Source organism: Callithrix jacchus, chromosome 19 (genome assembly GCF_049354715.1).
Source record: "Callithrix jacchus isolate 240 chromosome 19, calJac240_pri, whole genome shotgun sequence".
Classification (NCBI taxonomy): Eukaryota; Metazoa; Chordata; class Mammalia; order Primates; family Cebidae; genus Callithrix; species Callithrix jacchus.
In genome coordinates, this window is record NC_133520.1 from 29,778,776 (window position 1) to 29,797,862 (window position 19,087).

At 39.2% G+C, this 19,087-nt stretch overlaps 1 protein-coding gene across 7 annotated transcripts in view; it reads right to left on the reverse strand.

The window, feature by feature from the left end:
- Positions 1 to 19,087, reverse strand: part of KDM5B (lysine demethylase 5B) — an 85,518-nt gene that overhangs the window by 19,284 nt on the left and 47,147 nt on the right. For all 7 annotated transcript variants that reach the window (XM_002807724.7, XM_035281038.3, XM_035281032.3 and 4 more), the window contains exons 10-16: positions 17,977 to 18,135; positions 16,934 to 17,115; positions 14,573 to 14,735; positions 6,133 to 6,252; positions 4,395 to 4,589; positions 1,356 to 1,537; positions 1,066 to 1,190 (exon numbers count right to left, since the gene is read on the reverse strand). In XM_002807724.7, coding sequence (XP_002807770.2) covers positions 1,066 to 1,190; positions 1,356 to 1,537; positions 4,395 to 4,589; positions 6,133 to 6,252; positions 14,573 to 14,735; positions 16,934 to 17,115; positions 17,977 to 18,135 — 1,126 coding nt within the window. The remainder of the gene's footprint in view (positions 1 to 1,065; positions 1,191 to 1,355; positions 1,538 to 4,394; positions 4,590 to 6,132; positions 6,253 to 14,572; positions 14,736 to 16,933; positions 17,116 to 17,976; positions 18,136 to 19,087) is intronic.

Genomic DNA, 19,087 nt, shown 5'->3' on the forward strand with positions numbered 1-19,087 from the left:
TGATGCTTCCAAAATTAGGTCACAGAATGCCAGGCAGAAACTGCACCGGTCTCTTGGAGCACTAGCAAACTGGACACTACTCTCAGGACATAAAAAAAAAAAAAAAAAAAGAAAATGTGGTACATATGTACCACAGCCATAAAATATGGCTATGCAGAATACTATGCAGTCATAAAAAAGAATGAACTCATGTCCTTTGCAGGAACGTAGATGGAGCTGGAGGCCATTATACTTAGCAAACTAACACAGGAACAGGAAACCAAATACTGCATGTTCTCACATATAAGTGGGAACTAAATGATGAAAACACAGAGATGTGTAGAGGGGAATAACACACACATACATGGGAACAACACACAGTAGGGCCTATTAGAGGCTGGTGGGCAGGAGGAAGGAAGAGGATCCAGAAAAATAACTAATGGGTACTAAGTTTAATATCTAGGTGATGAAATAATCTGCACAACAAAACGCCCATGACACAAGTTTACCTATGAAACAAATCTGCTCATGTATCCCTGAGCTTAAAATTTAAAACAAAAACAAAAAACCTCTATTTTTATAAGAGAAAAAGAGAGATAAAAAGGGTAGCAGCAACTTTCAAAGGTATTGACAAGTACCAGGGACCTTAACCTTAATTAGAACTAAGAAGTGATAAACTATCATTTCAGAGACTCTGATTTAGTATCAACGCTGCCTTTGTCACAGATGTTTTGTCTTGAAGTTTTAAAAAGCTTTCAAAGGCTTTGTATGAAATGTGAAATTACTTTTTCTAAGACAAAAATAAAGGTTTCCTAACAGTACTTTTTTGATAAATAAGCAATGTTGCACAACTCGCATACCAAAATTTCACTGTGATGCAAATTTTGCCTTATCCACTGCCTCATCTATCTGCCTTATCCACTGATGATTTTAAACCTTCTCTGCTAGTGCTCTGTAAACCTGGCTATATAGAGGGGCTAAGGATGAAGTCAGACTGTTTAAAGCAATGTTTTGTTGATTTTAATTTGATTACATCACAATGAGCCCCAATTTGCCAATCACCAAGTCACTTTCTGCTTCACATACTTTTCTTCTTGTTGATCTTTGCCTCTAAAGCTTCATTCACATTCAAGGCCCATTCGTTGTAAGATTCTGCTCGAAGCTTCAATGCATTCATCATAGGGTAGAGATCATCCAGTGTGTACCTATACCTGGAAATAATACCACCAGACTTAGCTTTGACATGTGTAGCTTTGGAGAAAACTAGATGTTTTAGACTTAACATTTCAGCCTTAGAACTGGGGTATCATTGAGCTTTTTAGTAAGGATCAACTGTTTTCCATAGGGTCAAAAAAAAAATCATTCTTCTTACTTACCGCAATTTATATTTATAAGGAGGACAGGAACACAATTCTTTTACATGATGCAGGCAAACAAGCAGGCCAGGTTTACAAGAACAGGAGATGGCAGACATGAAGCATGTAGTTTTGCATTTTACACACTGACGTTCATCATCTGGCAATAGCTCAAAATCCATTCTTTCTGATTCAATCACGCCCTAAAACAAAGTGTACTTTAGAGACCTCCAAAGGATAATATAATCCACCAGCCCAAGATGAGCATGCAGTAGTACTTGAGTTCAAAAAAAAAAAAAAACCTTGCCAAAATAGGGATGCATGATTTAAAATGTGTGGCATACAAGGTAACAAATGACCTAGGAAATATAGGCAAGTTCATTTGCCTAGGGAGATCTCCTTGTTAGACAAGGCAGGTCCTTATGTTTGGCCATTTTGATCTCAGTATGAACACCACAGGACTCTAAAACTACTGAGGTTAGCTGTCTACTCTACTCCAAATTAGCCTTGTCCACATTTTGGGTATAGATAAGAGCAAAAGAAAGGAATATGCTTCCTACTTCTGAGGACATATGGAGAATCTATTAAAAGGACAAAAATGAAATGGAAGACGATGGGACAATTGGAAAAAACTCATGCAGAAATCGCTGAGTTTGGGAAGATGCTGAGTGGTCTCAGCCTTTTACAGGAAGTTATCTAAAAGGATGTCATTACCTGAATAGTTAGAAAATTTGTGCAATAGGAAGAAAGACTAAAGTCATAAAAAAACATTTCCTAACTAAAGACTGTCAGGAAAAATAAGGTCTTGAACTAGTAAATTTCAACATCATCTGTACCACCATACATCTAGAGAACCCTACTTGGATATGCCTTTTGTCATTCAAAGACCAAACTTCTATCACCTTTTTTCCTTATCTAAAACTGGATCCTAATCCAGCCTTGAGAATGCCAGTCAGTTTATGAAACATTGGGCTTGTTTTATTCTCTTATCCTGTATTTTAACCTTTTAACTATTTCCATTGGTCCATTATATGGACCAACAAAGATGAGGAAGGTAAGGAAAATGCTAATTTGTAGATTCTGGTTTTATTCTGGAATTGGTCATTAAAAAGGACTTCATGGGATAGAGAGATTTAAATTTTTGTTTAAAATAAGATTAAGGACCAACTCTAAGGATTTTAGTTGAGAATGAATCATGTACTTCATACCCAATTTTAATTTGTAAATTTCATATCTGGAAAAAAAAATTTAGACTCAGAGTTCTAAAAATGAGCTACTATTTTTTATGTAAGTCACATAAATCCTCTGGGCACTGTTTTCCCCAACTGTAAAATATAAGGGGGGAAGGTAGGTGACCTGCTGTTAAACTACAATGGGCTACAGAGAGCCAATATTCTAGGATTCTACCCAAAGAGGCACATTAAAAAAAAAATTTAGTACGACTATTTGCAGATATTGTTATTCCCAAAGAATCCATGAAAAAGCTTGTGGAAATTAAGTATTTTCTAGCAAGGTCTCAGGAGACAAGGCCAATATACAAGTCAACTGTCTCTTTAAATACTAGCAATAAACAATTAGAAATTCAAAGTTTTAAAAGTACAATTTATAACAGTGCCAAAAAACATGCAATATAAAATTTTACTATGTTCAAGAACTGGAAGATTCAAAAAAAATTTTTTTTGAGATGGAGTCTCGCTCTGTCACCCAGGCTAGAGTGCAATGGCACGATCTCGGCTCACTGCAACCACTGCCTCCCAAGTTCAAGGGATTCTCCTGCCTCAGCCTCCTGAGTAGCTGGGATTACAGGCATGCACTGCCACACCCAGCTAATTTTTGTATTTTTAGTAGAGACAGCGTTTCACCACGTTGGTTAGAAGGGTCTCAATCTCTTGACCTCATGATCTGCCCACCTTGGCGTCCCAAAGTGCTGGGATTATAGGCGTTAAGCCACTGCATCCAGTCGACTCAATATTATTAAGATATCAATCATCCCCCAAACTATCCATAGTTTAATTCAGTCTCAATCAAAATCCCAACAGGAATTGATTTGGTAGAAATTAATAAGCTGATAATAAAATTTACATGAAAAAAGTAAAAGAGACAAAACAATTTTTAAAAAGAACAAGGTAGAAGACTCATACTACCTGATTTCAAGACTTCTTAAAAAGCTATAGTAATCAAAAACATTTGGTATGAGCAAGAGAATTAGATGCACAGATCAACGGAATACAACAGATAGACATACATATGGGGTGGATTGATTTTCAACAAAGGTACCAAAGCAATTTAATGAAGAAAAGACAGTTTTTTCAAGAAATGCTGCTGGAAGAACTAGATATCCACATGCAAAAAAATTAACCTTGACTCATACTTTGAAAAACAAAAATTACTTGAAATAGGTGAAAGACTTAAATGTAAAGTGTGGAACTACGAAATTCTAGATGACTTTGTAGGAGAAAATCTTTGTAACTTCAGATTAAGCAAGATTTCTTAAATAGGAAACCAAAAAAACATGATTCACACAAGAAAATAATCAACAAACTGGACTTCATCAAAATGAAAACCTTCTGCTTGCTAAAAGACAATGGTAGAAGAATCGAAGACAAGCCACAGACTGGGAGAAAATAAAACCCCCATCTGATTAAAAAACAAACAAACAAACAAGTATCCAGAATACATAAAGAATTATTACAACAATCCAAATTTTTAATAAACGAAGGGCAAGCCAGGTGTGGTGGCTCATATCTATGATCTCAGCACAATGGGATGAGTAGCTTGAACCCAGGAGTTTGAGACCAGCCTGGGCAACACAGTGAGACCCTGTCTCTACAAAACATTTTTTTTAAAGGGGCAAAACATTTAACAGCTACTTCAAAGAGACTGACAGGTGGCAAATAAGATAGTGAATAAAAATTAAAACCATGAAATACTACTATATATCTATTAAAATGGCCTCAAAAAAAGTAGGCTTTAAAAAGACTACTTGAAATGATATTAAAGTGTGTAAGAATTTTACTAGTACCTAATGGCAACACGCAGTTGGATTTCCATAAGCCTTACCAATTTACGGACAGTTTCCCTTAAAGCTTTCTCATCCTCAATCATAATGGCCATGTCTTTCTGAACAGTTGAAGCCACTACAACATCTAGTACATCAGCCTTGGAAGCCATCTTGCAGATCATCTCATCATGGGAAAACACACAGTATCGATGAAGCAAGCGATAATGCTCCACACACTGCCGGCCTAATGGCAGCTGTATCAAAAGACAGAAATAAATATACAACATTCATCTTTCTTATATTTCCAAACACTTCTGACCCATACTATCAAATTACCAAACACACTGTGGGTCATAACACATTATCATTTACCCACCCTAAAACCAGACTCTGGGCCAGGTAGATGGCTCACACTTGTAATTCCAACACTTTGGGAGGCCAAGCCTTGCCTGAGTCTAGGAATTGGAGACCAGTCTGCAGTATGGTGTAATCCCATCTCTACAAAAAATATAAAAATTAGTCAGGTGTGGTGGTACACACCTGTAGTCCCAGCTACTCAGGAGGCTGATGTGGGAGGACTGCTTGAGCCTGGGAGGTCAAGGTTGCAAGGTCAACAACTGCACTACTGCACTCCAGCCTTGGTGACAGAGTGAGCCTCTGTCTCAAAAACTTAAACAAAAATAAAAAAATAAACAAACAAAATTCCAGACTCTTAAGATTCCTAGCCTAGGACCTAGGACTTATTTATCTTTACAACCCAAAGATCTGGCATGTTACATATCTTAATTAAAAATTGTTGTTTTTTTTAAAAGACCAAATGTATTAACAATGTATTAATATCTACAATAACGCAGAATCTAATTAGAAGTATGAACTTACATATTTCCTGAAATATATTCAGCACAATTGTACTGAATTGGTATGATCAACTTACTTCAGGGAATAATACACCAAAAACTACATAATGGGAAATAAGTATAGATATAGCAAGTATCATTGCAACCAAGTTATAATTAATTAGATTAATTAACTTAATCTAGATCTTTTTAGGTAAATGAAAAGTATTAATACAAATATAAAAAACTTTACAACTAACCGAAAAGAAATGTGTCCTTAAATTGTCGTACTGTAGACAATTTAAGCTGGTACTATACAAAGTATAGCCTTTCACTGGAATTATTTATCAGTGTGCAATGAGATGCTGAGCCCCAGCCAGAATGTAAATCAACAGACTCCTTTCTTCATCAAGTGTTGCTACAAAAGAAAAAACGTCAGCTGAACGAAGCAGTACGCTTAGGTAATTCATGCTTGATTTACACTGTGGTACAAGTGCTTTATCTCATTGTGGACTGGTAAACAATCTGCAGACTGACCAGTTGAGCAGAAATGGGTCAAGGCAACTATCCATGTGACATTTATTTATCTTTTTGAGACAGAGTCTCACTCTGTTGCCCAGGCTGGAGTGCAATGGCACGATCTTGGCTCACTGCAACCTCCATCTCCTGGGTTCAAGCAATTCTCCTGCTTCCGTGTCCCAAGTATAGTTGGGATTACAGGCGCCCACCACCATGGCTGACTAATTTTTGTATTTTTAGTAGAGACAGGGTTTCACCATGTTGTCCAAGCTGGTCTTGAACTCCTGACTTCAGGTGATCCATCTGCCTCAGCCTCCCAAAGTGCTGGGATTACACAAGTGAGCCGCTGCACCCAGCCCACATGACATTTTAAAACATTATATTCCATTTCCTCAGGAAAAACAATAAATTTGAAAAGGCTCACTAAGTTGTAATTACATACCCAATCAACAGTGCAGAAATTAACAGCCTCAGCGAAATTAAAACCCTGGTTAAAACCACTGTGGTAGGCTCTTGGAAATGTAATCACAAACTCTCCAGCACACTGATTAGTTCGGTAAACCTAAAGAGACAGAAATTGAAGATTTTTTGAGTTTCTCAAAGAGTGACATTGTTACTAAAGACAATCTGGACATAGACTATTAGATAATTTTCCAAAAAAGGCAGCTTTCTGAAATTGAGCTACAAAAAACAAATTACTGTAGAATATCACCTAGAGACACTAATTTCTGTCACAAGATGGAGCAGTATCCCAGACTATCAAAGTTAATTAGTATCTGAACACAAAACAAAAATTTGGCCATATCAAGGTTCAAGGTACAACTTTTATTTATTTTTATTTTTAATATATATTTTATTCCATTTTAGGTTTTGGGGTACATGTGAATAACATGCAAGATTGTTGCATAGGTAGATACATGGCAGTGTGGTTTGCTGCCTTCCTCCCCATCACCTACAGCTGGCATTTCTCCTCATGTTATCCCTCCCCAACTCCCTACCCGATGCTGTCCCTCCCCTAGTTCCTCCCCACAGACCCCAGTGTGTGATGCTCCCCTCCCTGTGTCCATGTGTTCTCATTATTCAACACCTGCCTATGAGTGAGAACAAGCAGTGTTTGATTTTCTGTTCTTGTGTCAGTTTGCTGAGAATGATGGTTTCCAGGTTCATCCATGTCCCTACAAAGGATACGAACTCATCGTTTTTGATGGCTGCGTAGTATTCCATGGTGTGTATGTGCCACATTTTCCCCGTCCAATCTATCATCAACGGGCATTTGGGTTGGTTCCAAGTCTTTGCTATTGTAAACAGTGCTGAAATGCACATACGTGTGCATGTGTCTTTATAATAGAATGCTTTATAATCCTTTGGCTATATACCCAGTAATGGGATTGCTGGGTCAAATGGAATTTCTATTTCTAGGTCCTTGAGGAATCACACTGTCTTCCACAATGGTTGAACTAATTTACACTCTCATCAACAGTGTAAAAGTGTTCCTATTTCTCCACATCCTCTCCTGCATCTGTTGTCTCCAGAGTTTTTAATGATCGCCATTCTAACTGGCGTGAGATGGTATCGCAATGTAATTTTGATTTGCATCTCTCTGATGACCAGTGATGATGAGCATTTTTTCATATGTTTGCTGGCCTCATATGTGTCTTCTTTTGTAAAGTGTCTGTTCATATCCATCACCTACTTTTGAATGAGCTTGTTTTTTTCTTGTAAATCTGTTTTAGTTCTTTGTAGATTCTGGGTATTAGCCCTTTGTCAGATGGGTAGATTGCAAAAATTTTTTCCCATTCTTTTGGTTGCCAATTCACTCTAATAACTGTTTCTTTTGCTGTGCAGAAGCTCTGGAGTTTGATTAGGTCCCATTTGTCTATTTTGGCTTTTGTTGCCAATGCTTTTGGTGTTTTAGTCATGAAGTCCTTGCCTATGCCTATGTCCTGAATGGTTTTGCCTAGGTTTTCTTCCAGGGTTCTTATGGTGTTAGGTCTTTAATCCACCTGGAGTTAATTTTAGTATAAGGTGTCAGGAAGGGGTCCAGTTTCTGCTTTCTGCACATGGCTAGCCAGTTTTCCCAACACCATTTATTAAACAGGGAATCATTTCCCCATTGCTTGTTTTTGTCAGGTTTGTCAAAGATTGGATGGTTGTAGATGTGTAGCGTTGCCTCCGAGGCCTCTGTTCTGCTCCATTGGTCTGTATCTCTGTTTTGGTACCAGTACCATGCTGCTTTGATTACTGTAGCCTTGCAGTATAGTTTGAAGTCAGGTAGTGTGAGGCCCCCAAAAGAATTGACTTGGCTATGCGGACTCTCTTTTGGTTCCATATGAGGTTTAAGGTGTTTTTTTCCAGTTCTGTGAAGGTCACTGGTAGCCTGATGGGGATAGTGTTGAATTTGTAAATTACTTTGGGCAGTATGGCCATTTTCACGATATTGATTCTTCCTAACCATGAGCATAGAATGTTTCTCCATCTGTTTGTGTCCTCTCTTATTTCATTGAGTAGTGGTGGTTTGTAGTTCTCCTTGAAGAGGTCCTTTACATCCTTTGTTAGTTGTATTCCTAGGTATTTTATTCTCTTTGTAGCAATTGTGAATGGCAGTTCGTTCTTGATGTGGCTCTAAGTCTGTTATTGCTGTATAGGAATGCTTGTGATTTTTGCACATTGATTTCGTATCCTGAGACTTTGCTGACGTTGCTTATCAGTTTCAGGAGATTTTGGACTGAGACAATTGGGTCTTCTAAATAGACAATCATGTCGTCTGCAAATAGAGACAATTTGACTTCCTCCTTTCCTAACCGAATACTCTTTATTTCTTTTTCTTGCCTGATTACTCTGGCTAGAACTTCCAATACTATATTGAATAGGAGTAGTGAGAGAGTGCATCCTTGTCGAGTGCCACATTTCAAAGGGAATGCTTCCAGTTTTTGCCCATTCAGTATGATATTGCCTGTGGGTTTGTCTTAAATAGTTTTTATTTTGAGATACGTTCCATCAATACCTAGAGTTTATTGAGAGTTTTTAGCATAACTGTTGAATTTTGTCAAAGGCCTTCTCTGCATCAATTGAGATAATCGTGGTTTTTGTCTTTGGTTCTGTTTATGTGGTGAATTACATTTATAGACTTGCGTATGTTGAACCAGCCTTGCATCCCCGGATGAAGCCTACTTGATCATGGTGGATAAGCTTTTTGATGTGCTGTTGCAATCAGTTTGCCAGTATTTTATTGAAGATTTTTGCATCTATGTTCATCATGGATATTGGCCTGAAGTTTTTTTTTCTTGCTGAGTCTCTGCCGGGTTTTGGTATCAGGATGATGTTGGTCTCATAAAATGATATGGGAAGGATTCCCTCTTTTTGGATTATTTGGAATAGTTTCAGAAGTAATGGTACCAGCACTTCTTTGTATGTCTGGTAGAATTTGGCTGTGAACCCATCTGGACCTGGCCTTTTTTTCGTTGGTAGGCTATTAATTGTGGCCTCAACCTCAGTCCTTGTTATTGGTCTATTCAGGGTTTTGACTTCTTCCTGGTTTAGGCTTGGGAGGGTGCAAGTGTCCAGGAATTTATCAATTTCTTCCAGGTTTACTAGTTTATGTGCATAGAGTTGTTTGTAATAATCTCTGATGGTTGTATTTCTGTGGAATCTGTGGTGATATCCCCTTTATTTTTTTTATTGCATCTATTTGATTATTCTCTCTTTTCTTTTTTATTAATCTGGCTAGTAGTCTATTTTGCTGACCTTTTTGAAAAACCAGCTCCTGGATTTATTGATTTTTTTTTTTTTTTTTTTTTTTGAGATGGAGTTTCGCTTTTGTGACCCAGGCTGGAGTGCAATGAATGGCGCGATCTCGGCTCACCGCAACCTCCGCCTCCTGGGTTCAGGCAATTCTCCTGCCTCAGCCTCCTGAGAAGCTGGGATTACAGGCATGCGCCACCATGCCCAGCTAATTTTTTGTATCTTTAGTAGAGAGGGGGTTTCACCATTTTGACCAGGATGGTCTCGATGTCTTGACCTCGTGATCCACCGCGCCCGGCTTATTGATTTTTTTTAAGGCTTTTTTTGTGTCTCTGTCTCCTTCAGTTCTGCTCTGATCTTAGTTATTTCTTGTCTTCTGCTAGGTTTTGAGTTTTTTTGATCTTGCTCCTCTAGCTCTTTCAATTTTGACGATAGGGTGTTGATTTCAGATCTTTCCTTGATTCTCATGCGGGCATTTATTGCTATATATTTTCCTCTAGACACTGCTTTAAATGTGTCCCAGAGATTCTAGTATGTTGTATCTTCGCTCTTGTTGGTTTCAAAGAACATCTTTATTTCTGCCTTCATTTCATTGTTTATACAATCAACATTCAAGAGCCAGTTGTTCAGTTTCCATGAAGCTGTGTGGTTCTGAGTTAAGTTTCTTAATTCTGAGTTCTACCTTGATTGCACTGTGGTCTGAGAGACTATTTGTTATGATTTCTGTTCTTTTGCATTTGCTGAGGAATGGTTTACTTCCGATTATGTGGTCAATTTTAGAGTAGGTGTGATGTGGTGCTTAGAAAAATGTATATTCTGTGGATTTGGGGTGGAGAGTTCTGTAAATGTCTATTAGGTTTGCTTGGTCCAGGTCTGAGTTCAAGTCCTGGATATCCTTGTTAATTTTCTGTCTCGTTGGTCTAATATTGACAGTGGAGTGTTAACATCTCCCACTATTATTGTGTGGGAGTCTAAGTCTCTTTGTAGGTCATTAAGAACTTGCTTTATGTATCTGGGTGCTCCTTTATTGGGTGCATATATATTTAGGATCATTAGCTCTTCTTGTTGCATTGATCCTTTTACCATTATGTAATGTCCTTCTTTGTCTCTTTTGATCTTTGTTGGTATAAAGTCTATTTTATCAGAGACTAGGATTGCAACTCCTGCTTTTTTTTTTGCTCTCCATTTGCTTGGTAAATCTTCCTCCATCCCTTTATTTTAAGCCTATGTGTATCCTTGCAAGTGAGATGGGTTTCCTGGATACAGCATACTGATGGGCTTTTTATCCAATTTGCCAGTCTGTGTCTTTTGACTGGGGCCTTTAGCCCATTTACATTTAGGGTTAATACTGTTATGTGTGAATATGATCCTGCCATTTTGATGCTAGCTCCTTCTTTTGCCCGTTAGTTGATGCAGTTTCTTCATTGTGTTGATGCTCTTTACCATTTGGTATGTTTTTGGAATGGCTGGTACTGGTTGTTCCTTTCTACGTTTAGTGCTTCTTTCAGGAGCTCTTGTAAAGCAGGCCTGGTGATGATGAAATCTCTGAGTAATTGCTTGTTTGCAAAGGATTTCATTTCTCCTTCGCTTATGAAACTTAGTTTGGAGGAATATGAAATTCTAGTTGAAAGTTCTTTCCTTTAAAGATGTTGAACATTGGCCCCCACTCTCTTCTAGCTTGTAGGGTTTCTGCTGGGAGATCCGCTGTGAGTCTGATGGGCTTCCCTTTGTGGGTAACCCGACCTTTCTCTCTGGCTGCCCTTAGCATTTTCTCCTTCATTTCAACCCTGGTGAATCTGAGGATTATGTGCCTTGGGGTGCTCTTCTTGAGGAATATCTTTGTGGTGTTCTCTGTATATCCTAAACTTGAATATTGGCCTTCCTTGCTAGGTTGGGGAAGTTTTCCTGGATAGTATCCTGAAGAGTATTTTCCAGCTTGGATTCATTCTCTCCCTCACATTCAGGAACACCTATCAAATATAGATTAGGTCTTTTCACATAGTCCCATATTTCTTGGAGGCTTTGTTCATTTCTTTTGACTCTGATCTCGCCTTCTCATTTTATTTCATTGAGTTGATCTTCGACCTCTGATATCCTTTCTTCTGCTTGGTCAATTTGGCTACTGAAACTTGTGTATGTTTCGTGAAGTTCTCGTGTTGTGTTTTTCAGCTCCATCTATTCATTTATATTCCTCTCTAAGCTGTTTATTCTCATTAGCCTTTTGTCAGACCTCTTTTCAAGGTTCTTAGTTTCTTTGCATTAGGTTAGAACATGTTCTTTTAGCTCAGAAGTTTCTTATTACCCATCTTCTGAAGCCTGTTTCTGTTAATTCGTCAGACTCATTCTCCATCCAGCCTTGTTCCCTTGCTGGTGAGGAGCTGTGATCCCTTAGAGGAGGAGAGGCTTTCTGGTTTTGGGTGTTTTCAATCTTTTTGTGCTGATTTCTACCCATCTTTGTAGATTTATATACCTCTGGTTTTTGTAGTTGGTGACTTTCAGATGGGGTCTCTGAGTGGATGTCCAATTTGTTGATGATGAAGTTATTTCTTTCTGTTTCTTAGTTTTCCAACAGTCAGGCCCCTCTGCTATAGGACTGCTGGAGGTCCACTCCAGGCCCTGCTTGCCTGAGGATCACCTGCAGTGGCCTCTGCACTCTCACTGGGAGCTGCAATCCAGAGCTGCTCCTAATCAGCCATCAGGTACAACTTTTAAATACAGCTATAATTAAGAATATCCTAATATGTTATTATTACCCCCAAAATAGTACCTTCTACCACCAATTAAAGAAATCCCACTCTGTTCCAAGAATCTCATTAACATATAGAATTCTTCCTGATTTTGGACCTCAAACTTAGCTCCCATCATTCCCTTCTTCCTACCACCTCCATCATCCCAAAAGTACCTACATTGCTCTAGGCACGCAAATCGTTATACTAAGCTTATTATTATATAATAATATTAGATTCCTTTTCAAGCCTCTATATCTCTACACTAATGCTTCCCCAGCATATGGTCCCCTAGAACAAGAGCATCAACACCCACTAGGAACTTGTTGGAAATGTAAATCCTCAAGCCCCACTCAGACTAATAAAATAGAATCAGAAATTCTGGGGGTGGAGCCCAGCCATCTGTGGTAATACAGTCTTCAGGATTCTGTCTAAAGACTACTACCCATCACAGGAACACCATCTCTTGTACCTGGAATACCTCCTCCTTCCCTGACTCTGCCAAATGTGATAATTTATCAGAGTTACAGCTCCTACTACAGATGTCATCTCATTTATGAGCCCTTTCTGATTCTCAGTAGAGTTACTAGATCAGTCTAATAGTTGGCACCACTGTCAAACTAAACCACCCTTCCATTGTCTATTTAAACATTATCTTTTACCTTTGATTATGACTCCCTAAATGCACAAGGAGTTCATTCACCTATCACTGTAGGTCCAGAATCTAACCTCAGAAGGTTTGCTCAATTTTTAAAGAACAAGGGTCAGGTCTCAAAGCAATCTACTCCTAACAAATTGGAAAGACCGGTCAACGTAAGGAAAGAAAAGTATCAATGAGAAAAAAACCCACTATGAGGAGATGGTGGGATTGTGGTGCTAATTGGTGATTATTTTCTAAGCTACAGTCCATGCATAATTTATAATGCCTCAAATAAAAGGCCTTTCAGTTGTCTCCACTGTCTAGCCTAAAGCATAAAATTTAGGTTGTAAGTTCAATAATTTACTTTAACATTGTAAATGTATCATTTACATTTTATTTAACTAAGATAGACTCTTCATGCCCCCCCGCCTTTGTTTTTTTTTTTTTGAGACAGAGTTTCACTCTGTCGCCCAGGCTGAGAGTGCAATGTTGTAATCTTGGCTTCCCAAGTTCAAGTGATTCTCCTGCCTCAGCCTCCCAAGTAGCTGGGACTACAGGTACATGCCACCACGCCCTGCTAATTTTTTTCTATTTTTGGTAGAGACAGGGTTTCAACTGTGTTAGCCAGGATGGTCTGTCTCCATCTCCTGACCTTGTGATCTGCCCACCTTGGACTCCCAGGGTGCTGGGATTACAGGTGTGAGCCACCACACCCAGCCCTCTTCATTCATTTCAATGTAGCCTTCGAAATGTCTCTGGAGTATTCTCCAAAAGGAAGCCAGTATAGTCATGCACCACGTAACAACATTTTGGTCACAGACAGACCATATATCAATGATGGTCCATAAGATTGTAAGGCCAGGCGTGGTGGCTCATGCCTGTAATCCCAATACTTTGGGAGGCTGAGGCAGGTAGATCACGAGGTCAAGGTATCAAGACCATCCTGGCCAACATGGTGAAACCTTGTCTTTACTAAAAATACAAAAATTAGCTGGGTGTGATGGTACATGCCTACAGTATCAGCTACTTGGGAGCCTGAGGCAAGAGAATCTCTTGAACTCAGGAGGTGGAGGTTGCAGTGAGCCAAGATGGTGCCATCATACTCTCAGTCTCAAAAAAACAACAAAAAGAAGATTATAATACTTTATTTTCTTATTTTTACTGTACCTTTCTATGTTTAGATACATTTAAATATAGTTACTATTATGTTACAACTGTCTAAGGTATTCAGTACAGTAACATGCTGTACAGGTTTGTAGCCCAACAGCAAGAGGCTATACCATATAGCTTAGGTGTGTAGTTAACTACATCTAGATTTGTGTAAGTATACTCTATGAAGTTCACATGACAATGAAATCACTTAACAATGCATTTCTGAAAACATATCCCTGTCGGTAGGTGTCCCATGACTGTATAGTTGCCATTTCATTTAGCAACCTCTAGACTTTTCAGTCTAGAATGGAACCCTAAAATACAAACTCAAGACCTTGAAATAAATTTTCACTTACAAATGTACTAAAACCAATGAATTATTACTTGCAATGCCAGGCTGTTTGGCAATCTAGTTATTAGCTGCAACAAATTAGTGTTTATGGTATCTGAGGATCCAGTCCCACGGAGTAAATATACAGTACCACAACAAAACAGCTATTTCTGCTATCAAGTTATGTTATGGAAATACAGAACCAAATAAACATCATAAAAAAGTGAATAAAAGGGAATAAGAGAAGAGGTGAATTAAGCTTGAGAGGCAGGAGGATTAACCCAGAACATACAGGCACTTCATGAGTCATCAGGGTGTTGGGGTTCATGATGGTCACAAGCTGATGGAGGAGATCCGGCTGCGACACAAAGAGCTCTGGAGCTAGTTTCTTCATTACATTTTCTAGCTGCTCAGCAGCATACCCTGGGACTCCATACCAGGTTTTTGGCTCACCCCTGGAAATAGATTGTAAAAATAAATCAATCTGCAATACCAACACAAACGAAATGGGTTACCAGTTCATATTTTTCAGACTCTGCTTTGTAAGACTACGCTACAAAAGAATGCGCAAACTGATGAAGTACCATTAGAAATGTGATGTGAACCGGCCATGGTGGCTCACGCCTGTAATCTCAGCATTTTGAGAGGCTGAGGCTGGCATATCACGAGGTCAGCAAGTTTGAAATCAGTGTGGTCAACATAGTAAAACCCCGTCTCTACTAAAAATACAAAAATTAGCCAGGCATGGTGGCAGGTGCCTGTAATCCCAGCTACTTGGGAGGCTGAGGCAGAAGATTCGCCTGAACCCAGGAAGCAGAGGTTGCAGTGAGCCGAGATCACACCATTGCACTCCAGCCTAGGCAACAAGAGCAAGATTCCATCTCAAAAAAAAGTAAAAATAAATTTTAAAAATGTGACGTGGACATATGTAATGCATTCTGCCTTCAGGTATGAATGAACAGCATCTGAGGTCCCTCTCCCCGTCCCATTTGTATCTGACTCTTTAGTAAATGCAGATATGCAGATATCTAGAATTCCCTGCCCCTCCCTTTTTTTGGAGACTGAGTGTTGCCCAGGCTGGAGGGCAATGGTGCGATCTCAGCTCACCGCAACCTCTGTCTCCCAGGTTCAAGTGATTCTCCTGCCTTGGGCTCCTGAGGAGCTTGGATTATAGGTGTACGCCACCATACATGGTTAATGTTTGTATTCTAGTAGAGAAGGGGTTTCACCATGTTCACCAGGTTGGTCTCGAATATGCCTGCCTCGGCCTCCCAAAGTGCTGGGATTACAGGCGTGAGCCACCATACCCAGCTGATATCTAGAATTTCTAAGAATATAAGGTGTATCATAGTCGCTTCAGGATGTGCTATTATCACAGTTTCCTAAAGCAACTGACAAGGGAAGGCAACTCACCAGTTTTCTTTTCCCTTGCCCATTCTAGCAGATGAGGTTAAATTAAACACTAATAAGAAAGGCAATTAGCGTTTCTAAAGAATTCTTATTCTTCAAAGCACTTTAAATTATCAAACAATTTGTCTGTAACATCCCTGTGAGGTATGATAAATATAATCTTCATTACAGCTGGGAGCAATTGCCTAGAGAAGCAGGATTATATATATGCCAATTCTCTATGTTGTGGTACATCCTCAAATTCCTTGCGTGAGGATTTGAGTCAGATATAGATCTTCAAGTATTTTTGTATTTAGAAAAAAACAGAGGAGAAGAAAACAGATGTGAAGAAATGGCTTGAAGAGATAAAAAGTAGCCTAAATTATCTGCAGATGCTTCCCTCCCGCCTTGCCCCCTCAACACACACACAAAGATAAGGCTCACACTACGTTGCACAATGATACTTGAATCAGCACAACAAAAGCAAAGCTGGTAGTCACACAGACTTGGAGGACACTGTGGTACCTACTATACTTTACACTTCTCCTAAAGGGGTATCCAGGATACCACTGCCACCAAATCAGATTTTCCATAGTAAAATTAACTTTTTCTTAGAGTACGCTTTTTCTGTAAGTAAAGACTTTTTATTTGTTTGCTTGGAGGCAGAGTTTCATTCTGTTGCCCAGGCTGGAGTGCAATGGTGCAGTCTCTCAGCTCACTGCAACCTCTGCCTTCCAGGTTTAAGCAGTTCTCCTCCCTTAGCCTCCCAAGTAGCGGGGATCACAGGTGCCCACCACCACACCCAGCTAATTTTTATATTTTCAGGAGAGATGGGGTTTTACCACGGTGACCAGGCTGGTCTGAACTCCTGACCTCAGGTGATCTGCCCACCTTGGCTTCCCAAAGTGCTGGGATTACAGGCATGAGCCACAACGCCTGGCCTAAGTAAAGACTTCCTTACTTCAGATAAAAGCTAACCTTCCCCCCAGAAATACGTTGTTCTTGCAAAGTAGTGTGTGTGTGTCTGTGAGAGTGTGTGTGTGTGTGCGCGTGTGTGTGTGCAATTTCAGGGAATTCATAGATACTCTAGGAATCTTAAGAACCACTGCCTTGTCAGGACACCTGTTCTAACAGAAGTGGAAAACCTTAAGGAAAAAAGTATCTCATTACTCTTTAGACACAGTTAAGACACAACTGCGCTGAAATGGAAAGTTTTCCTATCTAGCTTGCATACTATTCATGGGTTCTTTTTGGAACTTCTCACCAATGCAAGTAGTTAATTGAATAGCTCCAGTGGTCTTCAATATGCCAACAGAATGAAGAAAAGCACATTCCCACATACAACCAAGGAAGTTTCATGCCACATATATCAGCAGTAATATGTGCAAGGACAGACTGCTCCATCACTGGCATGTTGTTCAAATTCCAGCCACTGTCAAGATACTCCTAAAAATAAGAAGACAAAAGAGGATTAAGGTTTATCTATATGTTTCAAAAAGCCAGCTAAAAATATTTTCCCTCAAAATAAAAAAAGAAACGTGAAAGAGGAGGGGCCACCACACTGACCTTCTAGGATGCCCAGAGATTCATTTTGCCCCATTTTGAGCTTTGTATAAATGGACTCATACAGTATATAGTTTTATATCTGTCTTTAAAAATATATGTAGAGGAACATAAGCAATGAATCCACTTATATAAAGTTCAAAACACGCAAACAAATCTATAGTGTTAGAAGTCAGGATAGTGATTATCCTGAGGGCATAGTGCTTGTCCTGAAAGAGGAAAAGTAGTGAAGGAGAGCAGGCAAAAAAGGAGCTTCAGGGGTGCTGGGAATGTCCCATTTCTTGTTTCAGTTAGTGCTGGTTATATGGTTGTGTTCAATTTGTGAAAATTCTTCAAGCTCTTACATATAACTGTACTTTTCTGAACATATGTAATATTTCCAAAGAAAATCACCAAAAAGAAAAAAAAATCGAACTTCCCTAACAAAATAGAAATAGAACTCTTTGTAGGAGTTTGCTAGTATGTGGAAAATAACACTCAAAAACATTAAAGTTCAAAAATAAATAGACCTAGTCTCAGTCCTTTAGGTTTTCTTAAGGAGAAACCAAGGTTATAAATCTAAAGAGAAGGGGTGGCAAGTAATTTCCCCCCATCGTCACAATATAGTGACATAGTTCTGTAGGCTTTCTACTTTTCTTGAAATCACTGAAAATCTGGTCATTAAGGATTTGCTAAAAGTAATAATAAACCAACCAAACAGAATTTCAATAAATACCTCAATTTCCAAGCCACTTATATGCCTACCTCTTCCTCGGGTGAGAGTTTGATCTTCCCATCTCGGACAGGAAAGCCACTGCCAAATTCCTTTGAGGCAATGTCAGCTCCATATTCCACTGTGACATCCTCCTCAATAGTGCTTACCAGTCTCCAGAATTCTTTCTCAACAAGCTCTGTGGGAACCATCTGGAAATAGAAAAAATTAGTTTCCTCACAAACTGTCTGTGACCAACCTGACTAGATAAGCTCAGTGATGGGAATCAAAGAAGAGCAACCTAAGGAAAAATTTTATTTATAATGTTCTATAACTGATCCTAGGCAATTCAGGAAACCTCTACTGTCTAAACGGAATTCATGTTCTTCTACCAGCCAGGACACAACTGTAAAAAGAGAGCCAAGGAAAGCAATTATTTATGACCTGGAGATATTTCTGTGTTTCAAAATATGTAACATAAACTGTATAGTAATAGTAATGGTTTGTTGTTTCAGTGATGCTGTATACTTTGAGGTGCTTTCAAATATATTACCTAAGTCCATCCTTTCATTCTTTTCACTGGATCTGTCTGAGAGTAACGTAGGCAACTGACACAAAAAATAGAGTATAGGCCAGGTGTGGTGGCTTATGCCTGTAATCCCAGCATTTTGGGAGGCTAAGGTGGGCAGATCACCTGAGGTCAGGAGTTCCAGACCAGCCTGACCAACATGGAGAAACCCCATCACTACTAAAAATACAAAAAATGAGCCAGGCGTGGTCGCAGGTGCTGATAATCCCAGGTACTCAGGAGGCTGAGGCAAGAGAATTGAGAATTGCCTGAACTCTGGAGGCGGAGGCTGCAGCGAGCCGAGATTGTGGCATTGCACTCCAGCCCTGAGACAGTGCAAAACTCTGTCTCAAAAAAAAAAAAAAAAAGAGAGTATATATATATATATATATATATATATATATATATATAGCAGTGATCCCCAATATCCCTGTGTTTTTGACACCAGGGATGGGTTTCATGGAAGGCAATTTTCCATGGATGGGGAAGGGTAGGGCACGAGGGCTGGTGGGGAGAGGGATTAGATTCTTGTAAGAACATGCAACCTGGATCCCTTGCATGGGCAGTTCACAATAATAGAGTGTGCACTCCTTTGA